Source organism: Ascidiella aspersa, chromosome 9, assembly GCF_963924565.1.
Source record: "Ascidiella aspersa chromosome 9, kaAscAspe10.2, whole genome shotgun sequence".
Lineage (NCBI taxonomy): Eukaryota > Metazoa > Chordata > Ascidiacea > Phlebobranchia > Ascidiidae > Ascidiella > Ascidiella aspersa.
This window is the reverse complement of record NC_139455.1, coordinates 19,567,218-19,594,297: the sequence shown is the minus strand read 5'-3', so window position 1 is coordinate 19,594,297 and position 27,080 is coordinate 19,567,218. Positions and strand designations below refer to the sequence as shown.

Here is a 27,080-nt window from a genome sequence, read left to right as displayed (position 1 = left end):
TCGGCTGGCTGAGTCTCGAAATATGTATTAGACAGTTTAAAATGGAGGTAGGAACCAGGAATTTTTGTTTACAGGGGGGGCATGTGAATAAGAACATTTCTCAGATGCCTGGCTTAGATAAACTACTTAAAATAAACACACCAAAAAGTGGTTTGTTTTCATAGAAAGCCTTAAAGAGCAAATTCGTTTGACAACATGGAAAGAGTAGGAAAAAAATGAGGTTCCTCCTAAAAGTGTTATTTATCCAATAAAACAATTTAAATCACGCAAAAATACCGAAAACTTCGTTTTTGCCTTATATGGCCCGCGGATCATATATTTCCTCTGTCTGGTATTTATTACTTTTACCTCCCTGTCATTTTTACACTTTATCACGAATAACGTGCCAAATCTATCGTCGCCTACCCGTGCGTCGCGCGCAAAGGGAATTACATCAAAACAGGCGGGCTTTCCGCGTTTTTTGACGGTTGAGTTTTGGGCGCCAACTGTATATAGTTGCAGTTCATCACTGGAAACAACCAAGTTCAAATGTAGCCGTTCCAGCATACATAATGATCTCTTCCGCTCGTGAATTTGTCACGTACGAGTCTGCACCCTTCGTAGTATTTTTGTGCACGTCGCTCGGCTACGAACTCACCCCAATGCTTCTCTATTGTTTTGTGTTTTTGCTCAGGGACGCCCTAGCTTATCATCGAAGCCCTGTCGAGCGTCTTACCGGAATGGCTTGTGTTAAGTTTCATTCCTATACTCCGCTATAGGTATGGGTGCATTGCGATTGCCTGGTCGACCTTCCAAGTTCGAAAAGACCAATTAATATGGTAAACTTTTCCGAGACACTTCTTCGATGGGCAAGCAACCACAACACAATACATTCCAAGAAAACTGGTAAAAATTTTTATAAAAACGCAATTTTCCAACATGCTTAAGTCAAGTCACTTCATTTTGTCCAAAATTTCAAGCCAAGCCAAATGAGTTTGCCGCAAGGGACCTAAGTCAAATTCTAGTCGCTTAAAACTGGGATTAAGTGCGCTCGAGTTGAGTAATTGACTCACGCCATTACAACACGGATAAAAACACAAATTTTCAACATGCTTAAAGTCAATTCAATTTATTTTGCCCAAAAGTAACCAATCCAAGTAAGCTTCCTGAAGGAACGGTGGAAGTCACATTCAAGTCACTTGAAACTGTGATCAAGTGTGCTCGAGTTGAGTCATTGACTCGCGCCATTACAACACTGACGGTTTCGGGGAGACTTAACTGACACCCCTCCCTACATCTGCCAACTTTTTGGGCTGTATAACGGCTTGTCTCCCTCCGCATTCAAGTTGGAAAAGTCGCGACGCCGTTCTCCGTCCGCGTGGCTCTGCACACGTCACGAATTGAGGTGCGCGAGGTCAAAAGCGAACGTGCAAAAGTCGCTGCTGCGCCGTCAACTAGCCACGGGCCGCTTCCTGGATATCCACAATCTATCTTCGAAGCGCCGCTGGAAATCGTCGCGCTTCGAAAGTACTTTTTTGTTGGCTTTGTCGTTCGCTCGTCTCGTGGTCTGCGGCAAAGCCCGAACAAGTCTGTGTTTTTTTGGCGTTTGATTGATGCACCATGACCGTGTGTCAAACTTGTGCAGGCGACGGACAAGTTGCATTGCCGCGAGCTTGTCAAGCCAGCTCCTATTCGTGTTACTTGATTTGGTCGAAACACAACAAGCCTTACCGCCATGGTGGCAACACTTCGTCGTCCAAGTGCCACAAGTGCAACTGCCACGGGCAAGCTGACAGTTGCCACTACCAACTTGCCATTGACACGGTTCTCTCTTGCTGTGTCTATTCCTTTTGAAGTTTGATACTTACACCCGCAAATTTTGCACCAACGTCATATCTGAAATACGTTACTAAATTCGCTTTTTTACTATGTAACAACACAAACGGTTGATATGCAGGATCTGTGTAATTTAACCGCCGTGATATGGAGCTTTCTAATCGGTACACTGTTTGGAAATATTCCGACAAAGCGTATGCGATAGCAAAACCTGGCCTTGTGCGCTATTTCGTTCGTTAAGACAACTTTTTCGGATTTGTTTTAAACAGTTGTTTCACAACTTTCTATGGTGATCGGATAATTTCCGTAGCTGATCAAACATTTGTTTTTATGTGCAAATTATTTCTTGATAGTCGAAAGCTCCCTAATTTGACTTGTTTTTTTTATGAAAAAAGTGTTTGTAACAGTATATAGCCTAACGTTTAAACAAACATGGACTTTTGTCATGATCAGTGGCAGCATTATTCACGAGCGTCTCAATAAGGTGACCACCACAAAACCTGAAAGCTTGAGAACCACTGGTCGAAGTTAAACTCACGTGGATAAATAAGACCTGCGTTGTCTTGCCAAAATGGCATCCACTAAAACCACCGTACCAGCGATCTAATTGCATGACTCTATTAATGAGTGGTCCCCAAGCACTAGCCCTGGAGACATTGTGTCGGTCTAAGGACTTTCTTTATATGCAGTTATTACTTTATATGCCTGATGCCAATTGGCGAACACCGATTGGGTGATTAAAGTGCACTGACGTGAACTTGACCTGTTGGGCCGAGGTCACATTGGTTCCAAATGGAAGTTAATCTTTTGTGCAAATAAAGACGACTTCCCCTATTAGAAACAACGAAATATGGTCTTAGAAATAAAAGTATTTTGTTAGGGGGCGGCTATTCTGTATAAATGGCCACAGAAAATTTGTTTAAAGAAACGTTGCAATATCACTGTAAATAACCAGTAAAGAAAGAACTGTTATTCGACTTTAAGAGGGCAGTATATTTCAACATCAAATTAATCACACCTCTGTGGCTCTATGTACTTTTCACTTTTACATACAACTTATAAGTTGATAACGTTTTATTTCTGTTGGAGATATAATGATGACATTTTGCCTATCCATCGTCTAAAAAGGGCAAAACGCCGCCACACTATACAGTGTTCAAACAACCCGAAAAAGCGGTCGCTTTTCTGCACCGATAATTTTCCCACAGTAAAAACGCCAAAAAACCCGACTTACGAGCGACTTTCGCTTTAATACGATCGCGATGTTTTTTAGCAAAAAATGCACCGTCCTTTCGTGGCGCTGCATTTTTTCTGCCATAATAGCTCGTTGACCCGAACGCATCATTTTCGTCAAGGGACCCTTTTGTTGTGGGGTGACCCGGTTTGGGGCCAGGTGACCCAGCGGCGCCGCGGCCCCCGCGCGCATTTACCCCGATTTGGGGGATAGGATATCCAAGTTCAATTCCGCGTCGTTGATCAGGCTGGGAGGAGAACCTCTGCTCTTGTTTGTTTTTGCTTCCACGCGCTCCTTGGAGGAGCAGTTGTGCTCTTGCTCCTAAAGGGAGACGGCTCTTCCTGGTAAATTCTGGGGTCGAATGTCGCCCGTAAGCTGATGGGTGAGACCCCGTCGGTCGGTGGGGCTCGCCATGCTCTGCGATTTTGCGCCTTTGTAGGCTCCAAGATACGAGAGTCGCAGTTTAGACTGTCGTATCGGCAGTGGTCGTACAATACGCCTTAAAATCAGACCTGAATGCAAACGCGCATAAAACGTATACCATGAAACAATAAAATACGACGCCTTCGCACAAAAATAGTTTTCTTTTTTGTTGTTTTTTCGTAGCCTGCCAAATTCTGGTCAACGTTTTCGCCCTGCATAAATGCCCACTTAAAATTTGTATAATGAAACGTTACAAAACACCTGTACCTAAGTGACCAGTAAAGAACACTGATGTTCGATTTTAAGAGTGCAGTATATTTAAACTTTAATTAATAATTACATTTTTGTTGGTCAACTTTCAAATTAGCACAAACTCACAATTACGGTTATTTTTTTTATTATTTGGTTATGATTCATGATTTAGTACCTGCATTTCTGCTAATCCGAAAATAATGTATTTTAGTTTTAAAGACAATCGTTTTGGGATTCAGTATATTTTTTGGCCAAATTTTCAAAGCTAAAGAGCCCCGTTTTGAGATAGTACACTTAAGAGTAGGAACCTTTTTTTTACTAAGGTTCAGACACCCTACTTAAGAGTAGGATCCTATACTTTGACCAACCATGAACTGTTGGAATGTAAACGATTTCCACATCGCTAAACCCTTATCGATGCTATAAATATGGAGTGCGCTCCAAAGCGTGTGGAAAAACCCGTTCCGTTATCACTGAAAGATAAGCAAAGAAAAAGAGAAAAAGCTTGAATTCCGAACCAACTTTGTTTCTGTCCGACACTTTACTGAAGTGATTTAAATCGACTGTGTAGTTCTCACGATCTCAAACCTTCACCAAACAGCACGACAAAAATCGATATATTTTTTGATATACCGCATGTGTGTATGTAAGTATATAAAGTCCTACATCTTTCGCCGTTCCGCTTGGTTTGTGGAAGTTATATACCCAAGTGGAATCGCGTCGGTTTCTCTATTACGTAAACAGCGTTCATGTCGAAGGGCTATTTTTTCTACTACAAGAGTCTGAACGCAGTAAAAACGCGTATGCAGCAAAAAAAACTAATGGCACTACGCTTTTAGCAAAGCTGTGATCAGCAACACTTGACAAAATAGCTTCGCTTTCGCATTTGTGCAAAGGTCCAAGTCACTTACACGTTGGTTTGTTGGGCGTGCGCCATGCGGGCTACTATAGCTTTCAAGGCTAGGATTGGGCTAGCTGGCCGACCCGACCAACTCGGATGGCCTAAATCTTTTTCAACCTTCAAGCCGGTCAGTAGATAGCCTGATGCTCTGCTCGCCTGCACTCGTAGACTGATTCTGCTACATATTTATGTATACGGACTGTAATGGTAAATAAGGTGCAAAACTGGGGAAGCTTTATTAAATTATACTAACTCTGACACAACTCAACCCGAGCTTATGTAATGTTTAAAAAATATTTGAACAGTGGGTAAATTTAATTTATTTTCCAGAAAACTTTAGTTTTAACAAGAAGTGTCCCAAAAGTATAGCCTGATCTATAACACAAATCGTCGTATGCATGCGTGACCAAAGTTTTTTTACTTGGTCGAAAGTTCGAAATTCGACGATTTTAACCCGACTTGAAGCCATCCAAAGTAGTTTGATGGCCAAAAGTTGTACATCACGCGACCGTGCTCTGGGCGGACAATAATATGACGCCTGTGTAGCTTATGTTGCGAACCCCGCCATATGGTGTGTAGCGCATATGGTGAGAGAAGTTTTAGATGCGACTTACTTAGAAAGGCTTGCAATCCTAGGATAACAAGCCCATTTTTTTTATAACACACAGTGGCCAAAGTATGGCAAGAGAAGTTTTAGATGCGGCTCGCTTAGAAAGACTTGCAATCCTAGGATAACAAGCCCATTTTTTTATAACACACAGTGGCCAAAGTATGGTGAGATAAGTTTTAGATGCGGCTCGCTTAGAAAGACTTGCAATCCTAGGATAACAAGCCCATTTTTTTTTATAACACACAGTGGCCAAAGTATGGTGAGAGAAGTTTCAGATGCGGCTCGCTTAGAAAGACTTGCAATCCTAGGATAACAAGCCCATTTTTTTTATAACACACAGTGGCCAAAGTATGGTGAGAGAAGTTTCAGATGCGGCTCGCTTAGAAAGGCTTGCAATCCTAGGATAACAAGCCTATTGTTTTTATAACGCACAATGGCCAAAGTATGGTAAGATAAGTTTTAGATGCGGCTCGCTTAGAAAGACTTGCAATCCTAGGATAACAAGCCCGTTTTGTGGATCGCTTTGGCGTTGGTGGATTAGTGGCCCTATTCTTATGGCATAGTCCGATATATGGTTGGTAAATACTTAAACGAAATTAAACTAAAAAGTGATAATATGCCTCCCCAAATACTGTCAGAACAACAGGCTTCTTTTCGGCTAGGTCTACGAACCCTGCAGCCTAATCCGATCATTTGTACAACTCTAAGAAACCAGAACGAAACACCCTTATACGATTTTTTACTAAAGTGTTTTTAAACCTGACAGAGCCTATAATTTGAAAGGCTTTCAAATAACCCCAGTCATTTTTGAACTTTTATGTGTAAAAAACAACAAAACATTAGACTTAGAGCATAATTATTGTTTTAGTTAGAGGTAGTGAAAATATCAAAGCCCTTATAAAAAGTAGGTAACATTTTAAACGTTTTAAATATCCTTTTATTCATTTTTAACTGGAAAACAAAACATGCTCAAAATGTATATATTTTATTTTTACAACAAAATAACAACTTGCCCGCCTGAAAAGCGTCCAAAAAGCTTTTTACGCCTCGATCAGCAAACGAAAACAAATGCAACAAATTACATATGATTATTAAACATCTTTAGATTCCTAAATGCGGCTTGCCAGTTTAACGAACTACACTTTGTTAACCTTAGTTTTTGTTTTCTCGCTCAGGCCAAGCCACGTCACCGGAGCTGCACGGTTCGCTGATGACGTCATCGGGCGCGTCATCGTCGTCGTCGTCACGGTTCGCCTGCCGCGAGTGCGCCAAGGAGTTCAGTTCGGCGGCCAACCTGCTCCAGCACATCCAGTGCACGCACGGGGTTCGGCTCATACATGGACCCACAACAGGCATTGCTACTGCAGCATCAGGCGCATCTGGAGTGGAAGCAAGGTAAGGTTTACTGCCCGCAGCTTTGGCCGGTCTTCACAGAGCTATGGTAGGATTGTACAAGGATGCCAAGTGTTATTTATTCAAGAAAAGGCGCTGGCCTAGAATCCTGCCACAATTGTTAAATCAAGGCTTAATATTTGGTTTAAGGTGCGAGTTAGCGTTTGAGTGTGGGTGGGTGAAGTATTAATATATCATTATTTAATAATATTACTTGACCCACCCTAACCCAAAACGCTAACACGCACCCTATCCCAAATAATGTGCGTTGTGGCAGGAGTGTAGACCAGCGCCCAAGAAAATATTCTAACAATAAAAGAACAATGTTAAAGGCTTCTTTTTGCTTAAAAAGTTATATGGAAAATGAATAAGCGGGCCTGATTAAACTGCTTGGGCCATAGTTTGCCTATAGTTAGATATTCGAAAACCAAGCGTTAGATATTGGAAACCATCTCCAGTGGTTATCAACGATCTGGGGGTTCTATTTTCAACACTGCGCATGCGCAGTACCTAATTTTGGAAACAAGTAAGGCCGTGGTAATTTTACAGACGTGATTGCGTATGTGGATATTTTTCAACCACATATTGTGAAGATTATGATATTTTGGACACCTATATGGAACACAGCTACCATAAGCGGCGTCTGTTTTAACCCTCCAAAAAGGGCGATGTGTTTTATACTTAAAAGGACACGTTAGATAGCAAAGACTCTCAAGTGGATATGAAGTTACAGTTTTTTGAAATATTCAGTCCCTTTTCTGCCAAATATGTTTGGCGTGAAACGCTTGCTCAAATCCCAGTCAAGTAAATATTAGAACAAGTCAACTGCAAGTCAAGTGCTTGTCATGGCGCCCAGAGATATTTCAAATTATTTAGAATTCCATTTTTTGCTCTATCGGTGAGCTTCCTGATACAATTTTTTGTCTACGATAAAAGTGTTAAAAATTGAAAAGGATTTTTCAACCTTGTTGCACAGTTAATGTGATGTTTCAATCGTGTTTATTGTAACGTTACAGTTAACCACTCAGCAAAAATACGAGCAAGGGTGCCGCAAACTATTAAAAATTTCAGTGGGGTGTCGCACGCCAAAAAGCTTGCGAAACACTGTGCAAACTACTTGTATCAGGTTTAACATTTTTTTCACTTTTTTATATACTTATAAACTATTACTTTCAAGTTTTAGTCAAGGTGCCGCGAAACTATTTATAATTACTCTAGGGTGCCAAAAGCCAAAAAAGATTGGGAACCACCGGCTTGGCTTGTGGGGAAATTTTGTCTCCTTTTAATTGTGTGTTGCTTCTGGTGTAACGGGGTTGCTGCGGAGTATTTTAATTGATTAGAATTGTATTTATTTATTTATTTTAAAAACCTAGGTTCAAATCTTTGATTGGTCCTTGGATTGTTTTTTTTTTGCGCAGCTTTAAGTTTATTCTGTTGCCCATTGCCTTAATACTGTTTTTTTTTTAATTATGTTCAAAACATATCAATTGATCCAATTTTAGGTCTTTAAAACATAAAAATTTTCTTCTCTGTTTATCTCTTAAAATCTAATTACTTTTTGAAATATATTGGATTTTCCTTTAGTGCGAGCTTGAGTTTATTAAATTGTTTGAGGTTGCGGTCAATGAAAACCGCGCCCTGGTTTCACTGTGTTGTTAGTTTCGCTATCGTTCAAGTATAAAAGTTATATTCTTTTTAACAAATGAAAAACATAAAAAGTTGGATTTTTATAATACGTAAACCGTTTTAAAAGACCTAAAACGTTTTACCAAAACTGAACAGCTAACCTTATGAATAATATGGAGCGTTAACCATTATCTCAATCTCGCTAACTCCAAAAAGGACCGAAAACACTCGTTAATAAATGTATTAATTTCCGTATCGATAGGTGTTCAATTCATATATTATTTGGGGGGCTAAAGAGTGTGCGCACGACAAGAAAGAATAGTGACTAAAAAAGCAACCCTGTTTATCTGGTTTTCATTGTATTACATTTCAAATTACGTTCTGAACAGAGAGCTTTTAATAGTATTTGAAAAATGAAACCTAACGTTGGTACTTTGTACATATTTGCTTAATTTATTTTTTGCCAGCTGTCAAAGACTATACTGCCATAGGCTAATTATACAATAAAAAAATGCCAATATTATATTTAGAATTATATTTTATGGGTTTCTCTCGCACAAGACCAAACGCCTAATATCTGTTATCTGAATTACGCTTTCTTATATATGCAGTTAAATTTTTCTTTTTTACACACAATCAGATTGGCTAAATGCAGTCTTGCTTTTAAGTAACACACAATCCTTTCCCCATGAACAGGCGCAGGCTGCCCCCTCCGCTGGAGCGCGCCCCTAAAATGCCCCCTCACCCCCAGCTTCAATTCTCGCACCACAATAACGTCACGCCGCGCTCGACCAGCAACTCGATGACGTCACCGCGCATCAACATACTCAATCAATGGATACAAGCTGCCTCGAACAGACCGCCTCAGGAGTCGCAGACCGACCCCGACGAAAGGAACCGATTCTACCAAACGGCGGCCGCCCTGGCCCTGGCCTCCGCGGCCGCGGGGGGTAATTTTACCCAGAACCCCCCGGCCCATGCACCCTTGCAGAGCGAGCCCCCCTTCACTTCGATTTCCCCGCTCGATTTGATCAATTCGGTGAATCAGGGAAACTACTCGGCTCGCTTGCGCCACCTGGCGTCGCAAACCAAAAGCCCGCTGCCGAGTCCGCGACTCGGTTCCGCGAGCGCGGCGACACCTGGCGGGCATTCGCGCGAGGGATCGGACACGCAGCCATCTGAAGGTAATGACCGATATAGTTGTCGATGGTTTGTCACCCACAAGAGCTGTTCTTCGCTTTGCTTGAAATTTTTTAATTCAACCTTAAAGTAAGACCTGGCCTGTGGATCATAACTTCGCTGTGTCTTATTAAAACTCTTAAATAATAAACTCGTATAAAACGATAGGCTTCCAATTCCTTACTTTATAACAGGCTTGATGACAAGGCCAAGCCTACTGAAAAATATACTTTTTTGCATTGGTTAGTGAACTTATGTATAACATAACCATACGATTCACCAAACTAATTTATATACAAACAATGTGCTTTGTCGTTTGCTTTATTGTACATAAGTGCCTGTTTGGTCTTTATTCGCATTGTCGGCATTTGGATACAGCCTTTTAAAATTAATATGGCATATTTCAAACAAAAAGGCGCTTCGCTTGCCTATACATGATTGACTTGTATCTATATTTGTATCTGTGTTAACAAGATGAAAACAGCATTGCTTAGCATTCGGGCGTCAAAATGTGTTTTGCAAATTGCAATCACGCGCTTTCTATTCGCAGAAAACGCCAACGAAGAAGGCCAGAGCCAAAACTCAGGGCCGCGTCCATCAAGCGACAAAAGCGCAGAGGAAATCCATCAGGAACAACAGCAATCCACCGATCAGCATCAACAACAACAGAACACGACGCCACGCTCAACGCGGCCCGCCTCGGTCGGCTCTTCGGCACTCTACTCCCATCTGACGGCAGGCGCTCGGTGGTCGAGTGGCCGCGACGGGGCGTACCGGCGCGGCGCCAATCGCTTGCGCTTTCCGCGCGTGCTTGGCAAGCGACGCAAGACGTGCGAGTTTTGCGGCAAAGTGTTCCGCTTCTCCAGCAATCTGCTGGTACACCGGCGCTCCCACACGGGCGAGCGTCCCTACAGCTGCCAGCTGTGCGATCACCGCTGCTCGCAGTCCAGCAAGCTGAAGAGACACATGAGGGTGCACCGACACGAGCTGGCCAGGATCGCAGCGGCAAGACGCAGCACCACAGGTGGGAAGTCGATTTAACGTGGCTCCTGCGCTTTTAATACGCTAAAATCGTGTCTTTTTTTGGGACGCAGATCGTTTTACACTGGTTAGTGGTTATGCCTTGTAAATTTTAGTCTGAAAGGAAAATGAGTCGATTCTATATCAACTCGTTTAGGGTCAAATAAATATGACTGCAAGTTTTGAACTGGTGAATTCAATACATTTTGTCATTATTTAGTACAACCCGATTATCCTGTATATAACCTAAAATCTAAAAACTCTAATAACGGTTGAAGAGCCAACCAAAAGGCCTAAAACTAAAACGTGTTACAGGCGAGGATCTCTCGAGCTCGGAGGCAGGACTAGGGAGCAAGTTGTCGGAAGACAAGGAACAATCTCCTCCAGGAAGCGGGAGCGTTTTCGGAGATGAAGAGATGGATTCTAGCATCGGGTCGGACAACAATGGATCCGATCCGTAAGTAGTTTTTAATTTGTGGTTTTGTTGTGGTGGTTAAGTGAGAATTTACGGGAGAAACCACGTTTGTCTGATTTCTTTTTTTGTATAATTCCTATTGAACAGTGATTGCCGAAGTTGGTTCTGCAGAACTCCTTTACTCCGTAGAAAATCAAAATGTTTTTTTTAACAAAATCACGACAATAGAGCTAAAAACTTTGTATCTATGCTCAGTTGTTTGTCTTATTTAGGTTTTCGTTTTAACCGAAAAAATTTGCAGTGTTCAGCAGATAAAAAGTTTCGGAAACAGTGCTATAGAATAAAAACAAATTATACTCAATACTCATTTGTGGTTGCTGAATACAACAAAAGTAATCTCTCAAGCTGCAAATACCGAACACAAAAACTGCAAATCAAGGGGACACTGTTAAAACACAGATCGTATCTGTGAAATGTCTGCATCTGACAGGAATCGAACCCAGGATATTTTGGATTCCTATCCTCACTGAATAACTGCAACAGCAATATTTGTGGCGTCCCTTTGGTCCTGTGGTTCTCAACCGGGGTGCCCTAGTGTGCCGCGACATATTTGGCAATCTTCAAGAATCTGATTTAACTGTTAAAACTTTTTGTGTAAGATTAAAGTGGATTAAATCCCTTTATAACTTCCTACGTTATCTACAGTTCATATGTGTTGTTCCAGTCACGGTTATTGTGACATTCTAGTGAATTACCTACGAAACAATCTTATAGGAGTGTCGCATCGATTTACTATTTCTGGGGGTTGCCGCTAGCCATAAAAGGTTGAGAAACACTTTAGTCCTACCTATATTCACGTCGCCCAAAAATACGTAACACACAAAAAAATTCTAAACAGATTTAACGAGGAGTCGTTACGAGACGTCACGTGCCTACTGAAGCGTTCCAAATCGGAGAGCGACGCCGGCCTGCGTGACATCAGACTTCCCAGTATGGAGGTCCGGGCTCTTTCGGCGCCGGACACCCCCATTAACAGCGAGGACGATTCCGTGTTCAACGGCGGCGTGACGTCATCGAGAAGCCCCAGCTTTCTTGGGCTGAACGGGGATTCCCGGGTTCCCAGCGATGACGACACCAACTCGTCTAACGAGGACGCCACCAAGAGGAAGTAAGTATTTCAACTTATTTTTTGTGTGTGTGTTTTTAAAGAAGGTTATGAAGAAAACTGCCAGTTTAACTTCTTGGCTGGCTAAAAGTAGTAAACTTTTGTCCTTAGTTAAAACAAAGGATATTTCACTAAACCAAGAAAACCCTGCAGTTAAACCTGCTGTTTTTTAAAATAAACAACGGCTTATTTAAAATTTAAAAGAAAGGGGGTATTTTGACTATTTTTCAACGACTAATTTTGACAATGAAATATAAAAACAGAGAGTTATTATGGTTTCTCATTGCTTAAATCTGTAACGCCTATCTAATTCTAAAATACTAGGTCGTTGGTTCGTGTATTTTTCGTGAATTTATTGCTTAGGTAAACGATAACTATATTTCACTTCTATGAGCTTAAACAGTAATGTTGTGAGTTTAGATACAGATAAAGCTCATATGAGTGAAGTATATTATATTTATCGTATAACAACTAACAAACTGATTTTCGATTTACTAGGTTTTGTAATTTGATATTAACCGCTGCACCAAGCACCAAATTAACAAACAAAATACAATCCGTGACCCAAAATGGCGTCCAAATTTTAACGCCTTGTACTTTTACAGCAGGTCACAAGATGAAGGCAGTGATCAAAATCTGAACGCACCGAAGCGTGTTAAAAGCGAGCCCCACCGCTCGCCCCCTCATTACCCCTACAAGACCCCCTTCGGCTTCAACCCCCCGCCCTTTCCGATGGCAAAAAGCGGGGAGTCCCCAGGACAAGTAGAGGCTAAAGTGAACAGAAGCCTGTCGTCCCCCTCTGCTAAACACATGCAACCAGGTATTACCAGTCAAATGGGTAATATTTTAGAAAAACAAAAAATAATATTTTACAAAAACAAAAATGATTTTAAGGAATCGACCAAAAAGGGTTGAACTCGGATAACTTGAGCCCGAATATAAAGGACAAGGTCAAATAGGTAGAGAAATAGACACCATATTTAGGGAGACGTTTCGTTACGTACTGGTATCATCACCAGTTCATGGAATACAATACTTTTGGCAGCAGATTTTTGCTTGTCGAACACTGTTCCGCTGACGCGCATATAAACCAGAAAAATTCGATCTAACTCACGATCGCATTTATCCGGTGTTATTAGGTTAGGGCAAAGGACGTAGTCTACTTTTTAACCTTGATTTTAAGCTTTTAACTACTTTAACCTAATGACAAAAAAACGATACCTTTGACTAAAATGTGGATCTTTTTTAGAAAATCTTTTTTTGAATAAAATGGTTATCTTAGATATACCAGCACGTGTTGTTATTTCTTATCATACACGTATAATTTTCGAGTGAAATTGTCACAATTTTTGGATTTGTCCTTTTACCCTTGGCCTTAATCAAACGAAAAAATGACGCAACCCTAATCCGTTTTTTTTTTCCAATTTCAATTTGCTTAGACCGCAGCTCTCCGCACGTCTCTTCGGTTCGTCGCGGTTCGCTGCCCGCTCTCTCTTCGTTCGCCGGATCCATGCTCCCGACCTCGTACAACCGGAGCGCGTCACCAAGCGGACGACATGCGCGTCTTTCGTCGACCGCTAGTAGTCGCAGTACGCCGCCGAGCGCAGGTGAGTTTACAATGTAGGAGCCAGAGCAGTGCACACGTCAGCTTGTATTTTCGAATGACCGAGCGAGTGACCGCTCGGAAAGAGCACGATAGAAAGACGTGTCGCGTGTAGCATGTCGCGTAACACATATAATAAAAGGATACGCTACAAAACCCCCCACCAGTGCGTTAGTCACGTTCGGTAACGAGCAGGCACAGTAATAACACGACCACGTCGAGTTAACCTCGGTCGAATGGGAAAAGAGGGTTGCGGTGGTATGCATGGAATATCGGGACGTTGCGGTAAACATTGGGTAAAAGTGGGGCGAGTATTTTCCATGTTTAATAAATCATTATCAGTGTAAGCCGGTTTAAGTCGGTCAATCGAAACAGTATCTACACGGCCATTAGCATTAATTTTGAAAAATTTACTGTTTCTTTCTATAACGTTAAACGGGCCGTCGTAAAGACACTGTAAGGGCGATCTATGACAGTCACGACGCACGAAAACAAATTTACACGTTTGAAGTATACGCGGTACACTACTATGCGATTGTCTGTGTCGTGATGTCGCAATGGCGCGAACGTTCTCCATTGATTTCCGGAAGTTGGACAGGAATGTTGTTACCTCCGCTGTGGTTGTAGTGGTGCCGTGTGACGGTGGTGAGAAAAACTCCCCTGGTAACCGCAGTGTCGTGCCGTACACCAGCTCTGCGGCAGAACAACCAATGTCTTCCTTCGGGGCCGTGCGAATGCCGAGCATGACTGCAGGAAGTTGGTCCACCCAGTGGTTGTTGTCCAATCGGGCTTTGAGTGCTGCTTTCATTTGCCGGTGGAGTCTTTCCACTATTCCATTGGATTGCGGGTGGTAAGCGGTGGTTCTTTGGCGATGGGAACCTAAGAGGGAGTTTAGGTTTGCCCATAGGTTAGACTCGAATTGACGGCCTCTGTCGGAAGTTATGGACTGTGGTGTACCGAAACGAGATACCCATGACAGCAAAGCCCTGGCACACGACTCTGACGTAGCATCCACCATCGGGATCGCCTCCGGCCACCTAGTGAAACGATCTATAGAAGTAAATATGTAAGAGTAACCCTGCGACATCGGAAGCGGTCCGACGATGTCCACATGAATTTCTGCAAACCTTTTGTCGGGAAGCGTAAATGAACCAAGCTGTGACAATGTATGGCGGTGAATTTTCGCCCGCTGGCATTGTAAACACGTGCGAGCCCACAGCCCAACATCTTTGTTTAAGCTATGCCAAATGAAACGATCGGAAACTAGTTTACGAGACGCGCGAATACCTGGATGTGAAAGGTTGTGTAGTACATCAAAGACAATGCGCCGAAATGCTAGTGGCACAACGGGTCTGGGATAACCTTTGGAAACGTCGCATAAAATAGTATCGCTAGATCCAAGGAGCGGAAGGTCCTGAAATTTAAGTGACGTTACAGCTGTTCGGTATGCACGAATGTCACGATTACCTTTTTGTGCTGTAGCCAAAGCGGCAAAATCTATCGCAGGAGACATCGTTGAATTTATAGCAACGCGAGATAATGCATCTGCGGCAGAATTGTGAGTGCCCTTAATATGTCGAATATCCGTTGTAAACTCTGAAATGAAAGACAAGTGACGAACCTGGCGTGGAGAAAGTTCGTTGGAGTTTCTATCGAACGCATGACTTAATGGCTTTTGGTCAGTGAGCACTGAAAATTGTCGTCCTTCTACAAAGTATCGAAAATGCCGAATGGCCAAATATACTGCGAGAAGTTCGCGGTCGAACGCACTGTACCTGGTTTCGGCGGGTTTTAGTTTTCTGGAAAAGAATGCAATCGGTTGCCACTTGCCATCGAGGTATTGTTCGAGAGATGCGCCCACAGCAACTGCAGAAGCATCTGTTGTTATTCGTGTTGCCGCATCAGGTTTGGGATGTACCAGCATCGTTGCTTTGGCAAGTGCGTGTTTTGATGCTAGAAAAGCAGTTGTACAGTCGTTGTTCCATACGAAATCGTTGGTTTGCCCACCCAGGGCAAGGTGGAGTGGGTGGAGAATTGTTGCTGCTCCTGGGATGAACCTATGGTAAAAGTTTAAGAGTCCCAAATACTCACGAAGGCCTTTCTTGGATGTCGGTTGCGGGAAATTCTTAACAGCTTCAACTCTTCCGGCAAGTGGCGCGATTCCTTCAGTTGAAATGCGGTGTCCTAGAAATTCAAGCTCTGAAGTACCGAACTCGCACTTGTCTGGATTCACGACAATGCCGAATTTTGCAAGCCTTTGAAACAATTGACGCAAGTGCCGCCGATGTGCACTTTTGGTCGGACTGAATACAAGAATGTCATCTAGATATACAAAGATAAAATCCAGCCCTCTACATACCTCATCCATGAAACGTTGAAATGTCTGGGCTGCATTGCACAACCCGAATGGCATACGTGTGTACTCAAAAAGGCCGAACGGCGTAATAATGGCGGTCTTTGGTACATCTTCTGCTGCTACTGGAATGTGGTGATAGGCACGGATGAGGTCTATTTTGCTAAAGATTTTCGCTTCGTTTAAGTTAGCAGATGAGTCCTGTATAAGAGGAATCGGATATCGATCAGGAATAGTTAGACTGTTTAGATTCCTATAATCGCCACATGGCCTCCATTTGCCGGACTTTTTGCAAACCATGTGCAAAGGCGAAGCCCATGTACTAGACGAACGGCGCACGATTCCTAAGTCTAGAAGGTTTTGGAATTCCGCTTTAGCGATTTTCATCTTTTCAGGAGAGAGTCGACGTGCCTTTGTATGTACTGGGGGACCATTAGTTACGATGTGATGCTTAATATTGTGTTTCAAAGAAACGTCATTGTAAACCGCGCTTTGAATAGAAGGAAACTCTTTAAACAGTGTTCCAAATTCATTTGTGGCATGGGTTAATGCTACCAAACCAAAAGAAGATGAGCGGGTCGCACCAGCGGAAACACAGTTAAATGTTTTAGCATCGATAAGTCGATTTTTACCAAGGTCGATTAGTATTCCGTTATGTCGAAAAAAATCTGCGCCGAGAATCGGTTGCGTGACTTCGGCTATAATAAAAGACCATACATACTTTTTGCTGAGCCCGATGTCTAGGTTGATCGACCGCGTACCAAATGTTGCGATGGTGCTTCCGTTTGCTGCAACGAGTTCCAGCTTTCTTTTACAACTGTTGCGATCCATTCTTGTGGCAGGAACAACACTAATCGCAGCACCGGAGTCCACGAGGTACCTTTGTCCAGTGGTGCGGTCATTAACGTGAAGAAGGCGGCGAGAACAACCAGCGGCACTAGCCGCCATTAGTGGCTGGTTGAGGCGTTTCCCTTGTACTCGCAGGGAGAAACGCACTTTTGTGCTTTAGGACCGAATCGCCTGTGGTACCAGCACAGTCGAGCGTCGTGCAGGTTTCTTGTTTGCGGCGTATTGCGCTTCAGAATTGCAATTTCTTTTTGCAGTTGATTGACTTGGGCCAAAATGGGTGACGTGTCCATCAGGTCAATCATGTTGTCAGCTTTCTGCGCCAAAGCTGATAATTCCAGATCAAGTGTGGCCAAAACTACTCGCAAATTGCCTGGTAATCGTTGAAGAAAAAGTTCGCGAAGCAAATTTTTCGAATCTTCTTCGCCCATAAGATGTTGCATTTCTCGCAACATTTCTGAAGGCTTGCGATCGCCCAGGTCTTCATGTCGAAGAAGTTTCTGTAAGCGTTGATGCTTGGTCATCGAAACCCTGCTGATGAGTGCACATTTTAACTGCGCGTAAGGATCCGCGTCATCTGGGTTTTTTATAATGTCCCGCACAACGGCGGCGATTTCGGGTGACACTGCTGCTACCACATGATGGTACTTTGTTTTCGATAGTGTCACGCCTTTCACACTGAATTGTGCTTCTACTTGTAAAAACCATAGTTCGGCGTCTTGTGGCCAGAATGGCGGAATTTTAACAGCAACGGCTGCGACATTTTCTTCGTCCATCATAGAATTAAGTTAAGTGCGTTGAACATAAGCTAGCCTACAACCTAGCAATGTGTTGTGGTTTTACCTTGCACTTACTTTGCTTGCCGGGGTCACCATTTGTAGGAGCCAGAGCAGTGCACACGTCAGCTTGTATTTTCGAATGACCGAGCGAGTGACCGCTCGGAAAGAGCACGATAGAAAGACGTGTCGCGTGTAGCATGTCGCGTAACACATATAATAAAAGGATACGCTACAACAACTTGATAGAATGTGCTTCAAACTTAGCGTCTCTGCCTTTTGCTATATATGAGCAAACTTGATAATTTAAGTACCTTTTCGCCTACAACCCTTTCCTAGTATGTTTGTTGCACGTTGTCATTGGCCTTCTTTTCCTTTGAAAACTCGCACTGGTTTTTATTCGATTTATCGCTTGTTGTATGCCGACGAGGTAGCCGAGTGATTAAGGCGATTGACTGCTAATCCATTATGCTCTGTACGCGTGAGTTCCAATCCTATCCTCGTCGCTTGGGGATGTAGCTCAGTGGTAGAGCGCACGCTTCGCATTTGTGAGGCCCCGGGGTCAATCCCCGACATCTCCATTTCTGTCTAAAAAATTTTTTTTCAGCCTTGTCTTGCAGTATTCAATCTACATTACATATCCGATCATAGGGTAGCAAGTGTACTGGTCCTTGTTAGGCCGACTTGTTTGTCATCCCTTTTTCAGTGAAGCTTAAAACTTAACACCTATGCATAAACCGCAAACAAAACAATACAACCCCTCTTCTCTTTTTCCAGGATTCGGCGAGGGCCCACCGTCCCAGGTCGTCTCGCCCGGCTTTCAGTCACCGGCCTCTCTCGCGGCCCAAGTGGCCCAGGCGCGCCGCTCCTCGGCCGGGAACATGCCCGAGATCGGTGACGTCATGTCGCTGGCCAACCACTTCGGCGACATTCAGAACGCGATCGTAATCGAGCGAATGCGCCAAGCAATGAACGCAGACCAGCAACAACAGCAGCAGCAGCAACAGCAGCAGCCGCGCTCGACCAATCAGCGCGGCGTTGGGGTGCAAGGCTCGACCAATCAGATCCCGTACCGGCTGCTGCAGCCTATAGGCAACCCTGGGTCATTGGGTGGGCCGCAGAACTCGTGGCTACCCCATGTGAGCGCCGAGGGCCGCGGCGGCAACGGCGGACAGATGAGATCGCGCGGACGAGGCAGTGTACGGAACGACACCTGCCAGTACTGCGGAAAAGTAAGAGTTTTTGTCCATGTGAATTTTTTAGTTTCCTTGTCGTCGTTTTCTCTTTAAAAATCGTTGTTATCAAAAGTCGAAAATGCTTATTAAAATAGTTAAAAGTTGTCGCTGTAAGTCTACTCTTTACAACCCAAGGCACTATGCCGTGTTTTATTAACCATCGGAAATGTTTTAAGAGTTCGTATAACTATAGTAATACCGCAAATATAGTATCACCTATGGAGTGTTAGAAAAATATTTAAAATCATTGATTTGTAATGCACAAATGTATTTTACAACCAAAAACCGATCACATTAGATTTAGAGCTTGGACGGGTGAATAGAAATATCTCGACCCATCCGCATTTATTTCTCAACGCCTATTAAATATACATATAGAATACCTAAAACTTTATACATATTTGCGGTCTGTATGTGGGTTCGTCGTTTGTTCAACCAAAGGTTGGTTGCGGGTGTTATCATCAGGTAACGTGTTTATATTTGTTTCGTTTTTTGTAAAACAAAAATCCAAGAGCATGTCAAGAAATCCCTCTCCCGTGTAAAGTTCGAAATCGTGTAATAAGGAACAATTGCTAGGTCCATTGGAAAACCTAAACTTACCCGTTCCCTCGCAGATATTCAAGAACACGTCGAACCTGACCGTGCACCGACGCATGCACACCGGCGAGCGACCCTACAAGTGCAGGTTGTGCGATTACGCCTGCGCCCAGTCCAGCAAGCTTACGCGTCACATGCGCACGCACGGGCTCAACGGCAGAGACGTGTACCGCTGCGACATTTGCGGCATGCCCTTCTCGGTTTACAGGTGAGTCCCTAGTTGTTGTTTTTAGTAGGCCGCCTACTGTGAACGTTTTGTTCGGCACATGACCGTTTTTTTTTAAAGAAAATGCTCGCTAATCGTTGCGCACGCTTTCTTTTCTTTTTTTTCTTGGGGGGGGGAGGGGGGGGGGCTTATTGCAATGGTACTTACTTACTTACTCAAACGTTTAAAATTTTTGCACATTTTGCACATGTTCGTAATAAGTATCTAGAATTGGCAGCAAAGTTAGCTTACATTGTCGTTACAACGAGTCCGTTTATATCAAAATAGGCTTTCCATAATTGCTCTTATACACCAAAAGATCGATTGGTAAAATGTACGTTGGCTATCCGGCTATCTAATCGTTTTAGGTAACGCCATAATTTATAAACGCTCGTTGTCCGATGGTGCAGTTGCGCACTTTGTAGTATATAAGCTGGCTAACTCATTCTCGTTTTAATTATTAACCCTGATGAGGTCAGCTGGTATCAACTACCGAAACGGCGGTTTATAACTTCGTTTCCACTAGGGAAACGAAATCTAAGTCTGCCTGTAGTTTAACACTTTCATTAATATTTTTCATCCATCAAAATTATATCACAGCGCATAAAAAAACACTCAAACATACAAACTGCGTATACAGCGCTGGGTTTTGGCTAACCTCGAGTTGCCAGGACCGCCGTACGACAAATACCCAAAACACATATGGCCTATAAAGAAAAACAATGCCTCTAAGTCAACCTCAAACATTTTTGCAGCACTCTGGAAAAACACGTGAAGAAGCAGCACGGCGACAGCGCGAGGGGTAACAAGTACGACCAGATGTCCATCAACCAGCACTCGTTCGTGCAGTCCAATCACCAGTCGCGTGCCCTGCTTGGCGCCAACCACCCCCTGGCCGCTCTGGCCGGGCGCCCGGGACTTTCCCGGAACGCGGGCCTCGACGTGGCGCCGCTGGGCCTCCGTTTCCCGGCCGGCGCCATGTTCAACATGAACGTGGCCAGCAATAACAACAACAGCAACAACCAACAGCAGACAAAAGATGGCGTCAATCTGGGCGCAACCGGCGAACCATTGGTGAGCAGCAGTAGCAGCCAAGCGACAGCCAACACGCATAGCGACGCCGCCGTTTAGCTCTCATGCGCTCTTCATTAAACTAATGACGTCATATACGTGTGTGAAAAAAAGAATAAGGAAAAAGTCTGTTGTTATTCTATGCAGCAGGGTACATGAAGCCCGACGTATTCTCGCTAAAATGTTTTTTTTTCGGAATGTTCTCATAGTACAGTCGCGCTTTCGTTTTTTCGCTCTCGTGCTTGCGTGTATGTTTGTATATCTGTGTGTCTGTGTGTCCGAGGGTCGCCAGTGTTTTCACGCGGCCTGCCGGGGTGCGGCGGCGCTGCAAATTAGTGTAAAGTTCCGCTCGTCAACTTAGCGATGTGACCACTCACGGTGCCACTGTTCATCGATAAAGAGTTCAGGCCGTCGACAGGCGCCAAGAGGAAATAGTTCCACTTCCCCATTGTTAGTTCCACGCAGTTCAAAGCCTCGCCGTTTACCTTTTTCTCGTCGTGTTCCGTTACACTTTTTTGCCAAGTTCCACAGCTCATCAAATGCTGACAAACTTCAAAAAAGTTCCAAACTATAGCCGTTTCAGCAAGTCTCCTTTTCTCTCTGTTTTCTTGTGAATGTCGATGCGACTATAAAAGATGTGTTTTCCCGATACAGCGGGCTTTAAGATGTTCAACGCACAAGGTGTAATTCGACGTACTTATGACGTCACCCATTACGTTACGTCATTATGTGGTTTCGCAGAAGGCCAACGGTGCCCATTTCACTTTATGTTCTTGTACTCTATGTCTCTGTTTGTCACTCACAAGATGCTAGGGTGCTCCGCGAACAACTCGACAAAATGTAAGAAAAATCCGTGCCATGTCATAATAGATAATACAGAACCGCCTCCAGTATATTCGAAACCTATTTTTTAGTAAATCATTTTTTGCCTTTATGTTTTTGTTGTTCTGCGAAATCGAATGACTTCACTTTTCTAAGTTTTCATGGATCGGAAACGAATTGCTATCCTTTGACTTTTTGATGCTGTTTTGCCGAGAAAATAACCGTGCTCAGGGGAACCACCGCTGCGGTGTTTCCCCAAGTGTGTGCGCGATTTTAAGTTAATTCGCTTTGGACCATATTTGGCTGGACGCCGGAAAAATAGTTCGCTTTCGCTTTCGCCAATGTTGTACAAAGTAACGTCGCCATAAAAACGGTCAGCTTCTCGTCGCATCAGCATGGTTATCAGCAATACATAAGCATACGGTGTGTTTCCCGAAAGAATGTTCTAAATTTTGCACCAGCTATACTTCCTGTTCTTATTGCGCTCCCGCACATCGGCAATTCAATACCTTCCGTTAAAGTTCAGCCGTAACCAGGCAGCATAACCAGTGTAAGACATGTGCTTTCGAATATTCGTGCTCTTTCTCGTGTCGTGTGCGATTTGATTTTATTTGTCGTTTATATCGGGAGACCTTAATCCGCCTTTAACTTTTCAAAAAAACGTGCTTTTCGCTTCAATATTCGTTCGCGTGTGCCGCAGATTCCTTTTTACGATTCTTAGTCGCTGATGTGCTCTTTAAAAAACGCTCGCCAAGATACTCTATCTTCGTTGATGAAATCGTTTTGTCGCGAGAAGAATAATTTATTTGCGACCCTCTTTGCCATATCTCTAGGTGCTTTTCCGCCCCGCCACTTTGGTTAGTACCTTTGTTTTGTTGCCGTTTGACCACGCGCTAAATTTTACCAAGACCTTTGCCGGCCGAAAGTGCCAGCATATAAATACTTGTTTTGTTTTGTAGGAAAGATCGTGCTTTGTTTCATATTAATCTGTCGGTTCGCATTTTACAATGTTCGGGCAGTTTTTTAAGCGGGAAAGTGGGTCAACGTAACAATATCCCTTGAATATCCACAAAGTTTAAAGTATAAGTAATTGGTGTTGAATAGCGGAGTGGTACAGCGATTTAACAAAATCGGTAAATAATTAAATTATATATATGCAAGAAAAATTGCCAAAATGTGGGAATGCGTTTTCGACTTAAAAAACAACTAAAATTAGAATTTAAAAGCGGCCAATGTTTCTCTAATACATCTTTGTCGAGTATTACATAAAATATGCCATAAAATTCAATTGAAACCCTACTTGTCTCGTGCTACCAACCGTTGGCCTTTGAATTTAATTTTATTTTAAAAAGTATCATTACTTTAACGCCCTTAGTTCTATGAAGTCCCCAGCTTTATGTGAAGTGTTTTCGTCCTTGTTGAATCTTCTTCTTGCCTGATTGACTGAATCCAATTTACCGTGTTTATGTCCTTTTTGAGGCCTTTTCCGCCGTTGAAATTTGACCAGCATACACGTTCACCGCCAAGGTGTAACCACCTAATTATTGATTCTCACAAGACCTTACGACTCTAAAAGAGGAATTTATGTTTCTACAAAACATGTTGTCGTTGAACTTTAAACATTGCCGATCCAAAATTTGACGTAAAATCTAAAATTAGACTCATCGGCAAATGATTACTGGACATTTTGTGTGTTTTGTTCGTTAATTGTTAGCGTGTTTAGGAAATCCATTTCTTTGACCACTTTGTCAAGTGAAAAAAAGCCCTATTTCGCTTCGTTTCCCAACTTGTGAATTTACACTTGTTGTAGGTACGCTATATGCTTCGTAATTGTGGGCGGTTTGCTTTTAAACATTGCATTTTTAAAAAGAAACTTGCAGATTGGTATTAATCACCTTAACGGGCAGAGTTTAAATGTTTTTCGGCTTTAATGTCCTGGGATCAAATATGCCCTCGCATCTCTCAAAAAATTGATTTGCGTCCCTGTGCTTTTACCGTTTCGTTTTTTGTTCGGGCGTCTTCCGTTTGCTTATAATTTTCTTGTAGGGACAACTTTACCGTCAACGTTCTTCGTGCTTTTTTCGCTCGTGTGCTTTGTTGCTTTGAGTTACCTTATTTCTTTTCAGCTGTGGCCATACGCGGCAAGCGCGCGTCTAAAACACCCTTAAAGTATGAGAAACGAGAATCTAACAGGGCTATCAGCGTTGCACGTTTTCGACTGCGTTAAGTGGTTTTCATATTTAAAAAATAATTATTTTTAAAATGCGTGAAGGAAAGCCATTTTTTGGTGGAAGGTCACCTTTTTGTTAACGACGCACAGTATGACGTCATCGCTGTTTGCCCTGTAGATTTCTTTTGCACTCTCTCCGAAAAGAAAAAAAAATCTTATTTCATTCCCACCTTCTCACCCAAATGTCCACTGCATAAGATGCGGTGCACACGGCACTGTGCTGACACTGCCTATACTTAAAAATTAAACCTTATACGGCTGATATAGTAGCGGGAAACAAAAGGTGTCTGCATATTGTAGGCCTATTTTTTTAAAACTAAATTTGCTTGAATTAGTGGCATCACATCTAAATAGCCAATATGACTGGCCCTCTCATCCAGCAATTTAACCGAGTTGTTATATTACATGCAATATCATTTTTGCCAATGATTTTGTGTCTTGTTTGTTTGCAAATATCCAAATGTATTCAAAATTCGCTTGCAGATGTTAGTAAAAACGACCGCAAATTGGGTTTAGGGTTCTTAAAATTATTAATCTTACAAACCAAAATTATTTCAAAAGCTACTTCGTCCAATCGTTTACCAAACTTTATAAAACAATTTCCCCGCCACTCACAGAAACGCTTTTCTCACGAATTTCTTTTTTTTCATCTGCTGCTTACAAAATAAGGGCCTTTTTCGAGAAACTTTTCCGACCGTTTGGGTTGAAAATGATGTGGCCAAGCCACCGGCGTTTTTCGTTCTTTATATTCATGCTCACAAGTGTATTTGATATTGACTATGAAATATACCGGTGTTACGCAATATCAAATATCGGCTGTGGTGATTTGGTCCGATCTGTGTTCAGTGCACGTTTTGTATAGTTAAAGTGTTTTTCAGTTACTGGACCAAGTAACAAGTACTATTTAAGTGTCCGGGTACATTTCGGAAAGGCTATTACCGCATTAAGTCATTTTTTAATTACTACAGTGAAGTCATTTGTAAAATAATAAATAACAAGTCAAGTCGTAGTCTAAGTTGCCAGTTGACCAAGTCAAGTCATATTTAAAGAAAGTCAACTTCAAATCACATCCTTGTCCCAATAAAATTTAGGATCAATACCGCGATTTTATAAAACATACTTAACTAAAACATTTTATTTCAACCTAAGTCATTTGTCCGAAAGACTCAATCCAAGTCAAGTCATTTTCCCCAGAAGAAGTCATGTCATTTAAAAACAGTAACTTAATTGCACCTAAGTCAAGTCATTGTCTAAGTCATTTTAACACTGGCAGTTGCCCTAATTAGTATTGTGGTGCATACCAACGCTAGGCAAGAAAAGCAACTACATATAGCATGCAGTTAGGTTCGAACTCACGGCCTCGGTCAGGGTCGTCGCTGTATGAACTCAGCTAAAGGCTTAAAGGAGAGCAAGTCGAGAAACGAAGCCCCGACCAAGCAACTGAGCCTTGAAATAAGCATCGTGTGTTATTATAAGTATGCCATAATTGTTGGTCAGTAAAGGCTAGGCCTATACTTGACCAGGGCTGATCACAGTGTGAATTGATTGGCCCAATCGTTTTGCTTAAAGATAACTGGAAAGGTGTTTTTTACTGGAAAAGGTGTATTCTTGGCAGATCGTGTCTTGAACAGCGTCTTGCCTGACTTGTCTTAACTTAACTCTTTTCGATAAATGACTTTATTCTGGCAATTTATTTAGGAAAATTACTTTGGTTTCAATTTAGTGTCTTTATTGAACATAATTTTCTTTACTTGCATTTACGTGTAAAAAACTTTTTGTTATTTTTTGTTCAGTTATTGCTTATAATCAGACCAGTTTAACAATTTTAATAATTTAACGATTTTTTATGACAAGGACCTGACTTGGAGTTTACTTTCTCTAATTATGACTTGACTGGGACTTTAACTGAGCATCTCTTGATCAGGACTGGGTTTTGCCCTGAGCAACCTATGACCTGAACTGTGGATGGAACTTGACTTGTCATTTATTTAAAAGTACCTGACTTGGACTTAAGTTATTCTACAAATGACTTGACTGGGATATACACTTCTGGTTTCTAACATAAAGAAAACTATAATGACTGTCGTAGCATTCGCGTGCAGTCAAATACTTGCAATTTTTGTAAAATCCTGTATATTGTGGTAGGTAGGGTCCAACTGTCCGTGATAACAACTTTACGACATAAAACATTTAGTCTTACAAACACCGGTTGTTCTCATAGCTCAACATGATTAAGGAACCCTACTACACTGTCTATCCAGTTTTTTTTTTAATTATTGAAGTTTGTTTAAATGACATGCACATATTAATTTCTTTGTAAAGTAAATTAAATCGCAAGAAAATCAATGAACCCAAAGCGCCCCTGAAAATTAAAAGGAAAAGTATGAAGTCCCCCGCGGGGTCATCGGATTTAATTGTTGTTGGGCTGTCAATCAAACCGAAGTAAGGGAGTTGTAGCAACCTTTCGCAAGACGAAATCAGACCATTGTCATTTCGGCGAAATAATTTTTTTGTAATTTTTAGGATTTTTTAAAAAAAAATTCCGCTGTTTACCACATAGCAAAAATATTAGGAATTGAAAGATAAAACAAAATCTAAGTAAATTGTTAGCTAAAATAGGACTGGCAATTTATTACCTTAAAGTATACACACTGCTAAACAATAAAATACAAACTTAATGATGTGAACAACAGTGCATATTCACCTAATTGAATTGTTTAAGCCTAATATATTTTAAAGAATTATTGGATAATGAAGATCGAGTTTTGAAAACTATCCGAACTGAGGAAGTTTATAAAAATTGTTATGTAGCTACTATGGAACATACCCAACAAAATAAGATTGGTCTCTCACTCATCTGATTAAGAAATTTACAGCGAAATGACTTTTTCAAAGCCTGATATTCGTCAAAAAATGTTGACATTTTACGCGTATAGAGAAGAAATCAAGGGCGATTTTGAAAACTATCCGAACTGAGGAAGTTTATAAAAATCGCTATGTAGCTACTATGGAACATACTAAATAAAATAGGATTGGTCTCTCACTCATCTGATTAAGAAATTTCTAGCGAAATTACTTTTTCGAAGCCTGATATTCGTCAAAAAATGTTGACATTTTACGCGTATAGAGAAGAAATCAAGGGCGATTTTGAAAACTATCCGAACTGAGCAAGTTTATAAAAATCGCTATGTAGCTACTATGGAACATACTAAATAAAATAGGATTGGTCTCCCACTCATCTGATTAAGAAATTTCCAGCGAAATGACTTTTTCGAAGCCTGATATTCGTCAAAAAATGTTGACATTTTAC

The 27,080-nt window shown here is 42.0% G+C and overlaps 3 protein-coding genes across 3 annotated transcripts in view; 2 read left to right on the top strand and 1 right to left on the bottom strand.

Moving 5' to 3' along the window:
* LOC146133465 (uncharacterized) overlaps nt 1–10,913 on the top strand; it is a 32,504-nt gene extending 21,591 nt beyond the window's left edge. The window contains exons 4-7 of the mRNA XM_083397754.1: nt 6,411–6,630; nt 8,950–9,437; nt 9,983–10,456; nt 10,768–10,913. Of these exons, the coding sequence (XP_083253880.1) occupies nt 6,411–6,630; nt 8,950–9,437; nt 9,983–10,456; nt 10,768–10,913 (1,328 nt within the window). The remainder of the gene's footprint in view (nt 1–6,410; nt 6,631–8,949; nt 9,438–9,982; nt 10,457–10,767) is intronic.
* Nucleotides 10,914–11,771: 858 nt separating this feature from the next.
* Nucleotides 11,772–21,494, top strand: LOC146133463 (uncharacterized). The gene is made up of 6 exons (XM_083396990.1): nt 11,772–12,035; nt 12,638–12,852; nt 13,472–13,639; nt 18,388–18,842; nt 19,460–19,650; nt 20,403–21,494. The coding sequence occupies exons 1-6, from the start codon at nt 11,860–11,862 to the stop codon at nt 20,776–20,778; spliced, it is 1,581 nt and encodes a 526-aa protein (XP_083253116.1). The 5' UTR covers nt 11,772–11,859; the 3' UTR covers nt 20,779–21,494.
* On the bottom strand, nt 16,936–17,610 carry LOC146133464 (uncharacterized). Its single transcript, XM_083397018.1, has one exon. The coding sequence runs from the start codon at nt 17,608–17,610 to the stop codon at nt 16,936–16,938; it is 675 nt and encodes a 224-aa protein (XP_083253144.1).
* Nucleotides 21,495–27,080: the final 5,586 nt, after the last annotated feature.